Source organism: Seriola dumerili, unplaced genomic scaffold (genome assembly GCF_002260705.1).
Source record: "Seriola dumerili isolate Sdu_G_001 unplaced genomic scaffold, Sdu_1.0 BDQW01000393.1, whole genome shotgun sequence".
Taxonomy (NCBI): Eukaryota; Metazoa; Chordata; class Actinopteri; order Carangiformes; family Carangidae; genus Seriola; species Seriola dumerili.
In genome coordinates this window covers 1,372,302-1,379,640 of record NW_019174648.1, presented here as the reverse complement: position 1 = coordinate 1,379,640, position 7,339 = coordinate 1,372,302, and the positions used below count along the sequence as shown (strand labels likewise).

Sequence of the window (7,339 nt, the reverse complement as noted above, 5' to 3'; positions counted from 1 at the left end):
AAACACAAAACTTCATTTCATTTTGCCCAGAATAATCTCAGAGAGGGTTAAAGCATGAATGTGACTCTAGGATGTAGTGAATTGTTAAAGCTCCAGTGTACCTGGTATGTGACTCCCTGTGTCTCTGCTCTGGTCGGTCTGAGGCTGGTGAACTCTGCAGGTGACCCTGTGACAAACACAGAGTCGTAGTTTAGTTTAGTTTAGGTCAGTGGACGTGAAGGTGTTGCGAGTGGGCCGACAAATCATTTACAAAACAGTACAATTTTGGTAAAATACAAAATGTAATTATAAAAAGAAAAATATAAATAATGCTTTTTGAATATTTTCAAATGAAATGATCTTTAATAAAATGTTTTTGTTTTTTTTTGTTTCTCATACCACCACCTGAAAACATAACCTCCTTGTCTCAGGTAAATGAAAAAAGAAAAGTCGTAGGTAAAATCAAACCTCTTGGTATCGATCGGCAGAGTCACTTTTCGTATCTGGAAACATCTCCCGGAATCTTGGTCTCTCTTTTGGTTTTCGGCATCGATGTAGTTTCCCTTATTATCAAGAAACGTAATCTCGGGATCCGGCGACCAGCAGCTCGACTCACACTGCAGAGTCACTCCATCACCTACACCTTCAACCACCGAGGGTCCCTCAGAAGCGGCACCTATAAAAACAAGGATTACACAAGGTAAGACCTTTTGAACTTTCCATCCAGCTTTTCTGTTGAAATCTAAACAAATCCGTTCTTTTAAACCATATTAAATCATATTATCAATGTTGACAATACTTCAATGTCCGACGTACCCACAAGGAGCTCCACTGTTGTGACGACCTTCTGGTTCTTCCCCTGGAGAGTCTTGCATTTGTACGTTCCTGTATCGGAGAGCTGCAAGTCGGAAATCCTCAGGGAGATGTTTCCGTTCTTCACTTCGTTCATGAAGAGGTTTGTCCTGTACTGGAAGACGGGATTCTTCATCTCGAACGTCTCACAGCCTTGGCGGTACAGGAAGGCGATGTCCAGAGTAGGACCTTCCTTGGTCCACTCCACTGTTGGGATGTCACCGCGGACAGGGATGTGGCAGGGCAGGATGACAGTGTCGCCAGCGTAGGCCCGGATCCTGACGGGCACATTGTCTGAGGTTTCTCCTAAGGAAAACAAAACATGGTGGTACTGGTAGAAAATTTAAACTTTTCTTATTGTCAAATCCCATGAAAAGATGAAACCATTGATGAATTATCTCCTACTAACAAGTATAACTTGTGTAGCCTTGCTTTCTTATTCTTCTGTTCTGCATTGCATGTTGTGGTTTACTTTGACTTAATCCCACTCACACACTGCTGTTAATAGTAACTATAGTACCAACTGCGTATTAATCCCTATTTATTGTGAAAATAGTCGTGAACAAATGCACCATTTCCTCCTGTTTGAGCAACATTTGCTGAAAACTACAGCACCCAGCTGCCGTTTTCTCTTTTTTTTTTAGCTGTCTTAAAGGTCAAAGTCTTCAGTAGGAACCAGTGGCTTGGGGCAGAGAGACAGACAGGATAGGGAAGTCAGAAAGTATTGAGAGACAGACATGACAAGTTGTTGAATTGGGTGTCTTCATGGAATTTTTTTAACAATAACGAAGCCAATAACGAGCCACGAACCAAACAGCTGTATTTCAAAGGCTTCAAAGCTAATCCATATTCAATTTTTCTTTAATTAATAATGGAACAAATTGTAACATGAATGTGTAACCCAGGTAGACTTCACCCCACTAGCTTTTCAGTGTCTGTCAGCTCAATGTTTTGTGAATGAAGGCCTTCAGCTTTAATGGTCCAGCCTCACTGCTCTAAGATCCCACTGTATGCAAACTGCCCAGTAACAGAACAATCAGAGAAGCTGAGAAGCCTGGTGTTGTGTTTACAGCTTGTTTGCTCTGCCCCCTAGTGGCCAAAATCTAATTAGTTAAGACAGGTTTAACATTGACAGTCAAAACAGAGCCAACATCCCATTGACGTCTACACTGTGGCCATATAAGGTTTGCAGCTCATGAGTGTCTGGCTGTTGCAGAAGTTGGATGAACCAGTTACAGTTATGAAACTATTTGAGTTGCACTAGCAGCAGGACTAGGGAAGACTGAAGTAGTTCAATAACTATTGAAAGGACTGCCATGACTTTTTTTTGTTTGTTTTCATTACAGACATTCATGATCCCCACAGGATGAAACCTAATGACACCATCAAGTCACAATTATTAATTCAACCAATGCTTTGGTTTAAGACCTGCAAAACTATTGGCATTCCCATCCGCCTCAGCTGTCTTTTGGGTTTAGTGCTAATATTAGCATGCTAAAACCCCACTGTGTGAACCACTGTAAACATTATAGAAGCATTTTAACACAAGGCAACTTTGAGCTAAGTGGTGCACCAGCGTGCTAACATGCACAACAACAGAGCACAGCTTCAGACAGCTGGAAACGTTTGACTGGTACTGTAATTTAAAACATTAAGCAACACATGTATGGAGGACTGAAACTGCCAAAATCAAAAATAAATCAATAAAGAAATTAATATGCTGTTAAAAGCACCAAAAACAGGCGTTAAGTAATAAAATGTGACATAACCTGACATTTCTGTTTTAATTTGCATCTGTATTAATTTACCTTTGTATTAATTCCCCTAATTATTTATTTCCCCATTTAAATGTTAATTTATTTATCTACTTTTGACTTTGGCACACACACATCTTATCATCAATCTCGTGTCAAAGTACTTTATAACTTGTTTTCAACTATCATTACTAATTTGTAACAGCAAAGAGAAAACTGCAGTGCAATCTCCACCAACACAAACACACAAAAGAAAAAAGAAGAAATAGTTTCCCTTCTCTTATCCAAATCCAAATAACTCCCCACATGAGCTAGACAGTACCACAGCCCCTCAGCACATGAGCTAGACAGTACCACAGGGTGTTTGTGCAGTGACTCAGGCATTTCTTTTGGCTCGGGAACCCGGGAACTCCCAAATACATGCAATGATAGTCTTAAAAATGTCATTTCCAGCATGTGAAGCTGTGCACCGCTGATCAGCTGACAGCAGGTCCTCGTTCTGTAAAAGCCAAGTATGCAGTAATTGTGAAATCCCAGTTTTGTGCAATGATTTCGTTGATGTTGCATCAGCTGTTCGACAATGGCTTGAGAAGATGCACTTAATACATACAGTATGTGTATTTGTCATCTTTTATATCCTCTTAATAAAAACTAGAATCACAGTTGAATAAGTTTGTGAAGATTCTCAGTCATGCAGGGAAATGTTGCACTATTTACACATTTACATTTACATTAACAGATATCATTTCTAGTTAATAGTTTACATGCAAAAAATCCAATCCATTGTCATAAATAAAACAAAAGGAGCTGTTAAAATTAGCTTCACCTCATCCATTCCAAAGCTGCTTTACACATTCATTTGTCAGCAATAATAAGCTAGTGACACATAACACTCACACATTTCTGCATAATGAGTTTTAATTTTTGATTCTGTAAGGCTGCTATTAACATTATCAATAAATCTGCCCATTGTTTTGTCAATTAATCATTTAGTTCAGGGAGAAAATGGCACTGAGTTACTCAGAGGTCACAGTAATGTCTCTGACTAATCAACTGAAACAAAGATATTCAGATAAATAGCTAATTGTCACTGCAGCCAGAGAATATTTGGTATTTTTGCTTGACAAATGACTTAATGTGAATCAGATTACATCAAGATTTTGAAGGCAGGACTTTGATTTATGCAGCATTTTTACATTTTACAGTTTAACTGAAACCATTAAGATTTTATTAATGGACTGCACCAACATTTATAATATTAAAGTTAAACATCAACTCAAGGAATTTTTCTACAACCTGGCAACCCAAACACTGTTGTTACTGACAAAAGAACAATATTAGTAATAGTAGAAGTAGTAGTAGTAGTAGTAGTAGTAGTAGTGCGAATGGTAAGAGTCAGATTGTTACTGTAGCATTCAGAAAATCAGTAGTAGCACTTGTAAGCATGTGCTATTAATAGCTACTGTTACTAAGACAGTCAGTAAACTTGCACAACCGCTTCCTGCTCATGAACTTCCAATGAGAAGTTCCAATGATAAGTTCATGAGCAGAGTGTATGGAGAAAAAAAAAAACACTGATGAAGCTTCAATAGCACATTTAAAACTGGTGCATTAGCTGCAGTAATCCTCCATAAGGCTCCCTATAATATGTGTAGAGTGGCCCCTCTTTATTCAGATGACCAGATGCCATAGGTATTTGCTCTCTGTGCAATGCTGCTGTGCTTTTATAGTTTTATACAAAATCGTGGATTCCACACTTTTAAAAATGCACTTATATGCTCTTAATTATGTTTGTGACTTCATTTGATTCTGATCATTTATTCTCACTGTAAAGTACAACAGAGGGGGGGGGGGGGGGGGGGAGGCCTTAATGTCGTAGTTAGAGGCTCATCATGAGATCAGGATTTCCCACTGTGATGAGCTTTTTTTTTTTTTTACACCAAGATTCCTCCGATCGTTTTCTCGTAATTCTGAGGAGAACTACATGTCACAACAACAACGGGTTCATAAGGGAGCGCTGCAGAACTCGCCTGACAGCAACATAGTCATCCAGTGAATCACGCCAGCAGCTACAGAGCGAAAAGGGACTGCTCATAGATAAGTCGACGAAATTTGCATTTGCTGTTTTCAGATTTCAGATTAATCTCGTTGCTTATTTCCTATGAGAATGTGATATATTCTCGTGGTGAAATAAACTGCATCAATACTTTAAAAACAAATAGCCAACAATATATATTTTTTTTAATTCATAATTTGTCTGTGCACTTTATTCTCTTTAAATCTTCTTGCGTCACCTCTAATAGAAACCACACACATTGGTGTAGACCTGCATCTGCAGACTCATGGCAGACACCACCACATCCATGGGAAAAGGCGCAGGAAGTTTCTTGTAGTTTCAGTGTCGTACAAACAGCCAGAAACAAACAAACACATGCACTTCTGCATTTGTTTTGCCATCGTTTATAGCATACATTTACACGTAGTCGCTTCTCGCTTCCTTGACTGTAAGACGATTTAATGGTAGTTTTGCCTTTCAATTCACGCTAAAAGCACAGATCTCCTACCGCCTGAAAATTAGGCGCAGTTTACGGTTTTCACACCGGCGGAAATAAAATCGAATTAAAAAGGGAAACGCGCCCGAGTCGGTTTTAACCAAACCAAACAAACAGGTAGAAGTGAACTTGCCCTTAAAACACTTTACAATGAGATTATATATATATATGTAATCCACGGTAACGAAATAATACGTACCGGCACAAGATGACAGGAGAGCGGCCACCAGGAAAACGACGCCGCGCGAGGAACAAACGGACAAACCCGATGTGAGGAAAAGATTAAAGTGCATGTCTGGAAGTCTGAAGACTGCGGCCATGACTCCCTGAGCACAGACACATCTGGATCAGACCGGACACCTCGTCCACCGGTCCTCAGTGGGGGTTTCAAAGAGATATGACGAGAATGACGTGTTAATGTGATGCGTTCAAGATAACCGGGGCTTTTAAGCGCTCCAGTAATAAAAACAAAAAAACAAAAACACCACCCCTCCGATACAACCCACGTGACTGTCTGCTGAAACAGGCTACTGCCCGTACGACGGCAGGCGTACCTGTGGTTGGTTGTCATGGTTACGGTAATGAACACGTACAAACAGCGGCGAATCCGATCTGACAAAAACATTTAAAGGTCACTCCAGTTCTATAGGGTTTTATCCTAGGTTATATAAAATAGGCTACTGTAGGATATAGGCTATGGGACTTTATACAATATAATAATAATAATAATATGATATATAAGATTTTAGGATTTTATCTTATAAGATTTTGTCTTAAAGTAACCTATTGGTTCCAAAATCAAATGGATTTTTTAAACTGGAATTTTCTTTGAGAATCGTACAGGACGTCTTGACAAAGGTGAAACCTGAACACACAGACACCATTAGAAAATAAACCTCCAAAAATCTGCTTACCAAGATATAAACAAACATGGGCTAAAACCAAAACGGGACTCAAGTTGAAGCTCACGCGCAGCTTAATTTACTGTATCCATGGCGACATATACACAAGGGGGCGCTCTTTGTCTGTATTGTGTGAGTGAGCAGGCACATGAAACATAACATTTAAATCAAAATATGAAAAAAAAGTCATTTTCTAAAATTCACTATTGACATGATTAATTCATTTTTAAGGGAAAGTATTTATTCTTTATCAAAATGACATGTAGGCCTATAATCTGAGGCACCGCGGGGGTATGACAGAGACTGGGCCTTTCTCTCAGTTACTCAGAGACTATTGGGACTAGACCAACTAAACTTTTATATATTAAACTTACATGTGTCTGCTAATTACCCACATTTAAAGATGATTAAATATGACATATCATTCACAATATTTATTTGAATCGTAGATGATGCAACTGTCCCCAGGGTTAGGGTCACTTACGGATCAGGGACGATCGCAGCATATTAAAAATACATTCAACTTCACCAATTAACTGTTTGCTTTTTGGCTCAATAAGCGTAATGTCCTGAAAATATGCATTGTTTGACAATAATATTCTAGTATCATTTATTTATCAAAGAACAGTTGTGGGACATTTTTTGAGATGAAGGTGTGTATCTAACAGAATAACAGGCTACTTGTGTTTAATTTCTATTTTTTAAAAAGCCTCTTAATTAGAATACCTCAGAAATAACTGGGGACGCTGCAGCTGCGCACACATTTCCATCAGCTGGGGATCAAACCTGGAACTCCTCAGCAAGTAAAAGGTCTATTTAGCCACTCCTCCACCTGCACTTTAATAATGTGCTCAGTGATGTTCATGTTTGCAGCAGCATGTCCACAACATGTTGCTGTTTATCAGCTGATAAAACATGCGGCCTGCACGCATCAGCACCAGGGCGTAGCTGAGGTGTGAGACCAACGCTTCCTTTACCTCTGCCGTATTAAACCGGGTCGCTCCCTCTCTGGCCGCACTCCCCGGACACACCATGGCTCGGTCACACATGTGCTCTGTCTTCTTCGTCCTTCTCCTCACCGCCGTGCGCACATCTGGAGAATTCGTTCCTCTGGGAAGCTCCGTGAAGTTACTGCGAGATATATGCAGCTGGCACTTATTACCCAGAGTCCTCTTGGTCCTCAGAGGAATGAAGGGAGCCTAAACCAACACCAAGAGTCAGTGTGTGTGTAAATATGTAACAGTAATAAACACTTAAAAATCAATTGTGACAGTAAGTAAAGGGGGGGGGGGGGGGGGGC

At 39.7% G+C, this 7,339-nt stretch overlaps 1 protein-coding gene across 1 annotated transcript in view; it reads right to left on the bottom strand.

The window, feature by feature from the left end:
• The window catches only part of LOC111233473 (selection and upkeep of intraepithelial T-cells protein 1-like), a 6,872-nt gene extending 1,351 nt beyond the window's left edge, over positions 1-5,521 (bottom strand). The window contains exons 1-3 of the mRNA XM_022761294.1: positions 5,337-5,521; positions 796-1,137; positions 448-655 (exon numbers count right to left, since the gene is read on the bottom strand). Of these exons, the coding sequence (XP_022617015.1) occupies positions 448-655; positions 796-1,137; positions 5,337-5,457 (671 nt within the window). The 5' untranslated portion in view covers positions 5,458-5,521. The remainder of the gene's footprint in view (positions 1-447; positions 656-795; positions 1,138-5,336) is intronic.
• Between the last annotated feature and the right edge of the window lie 1,818 nt (positions 5,522-7,339).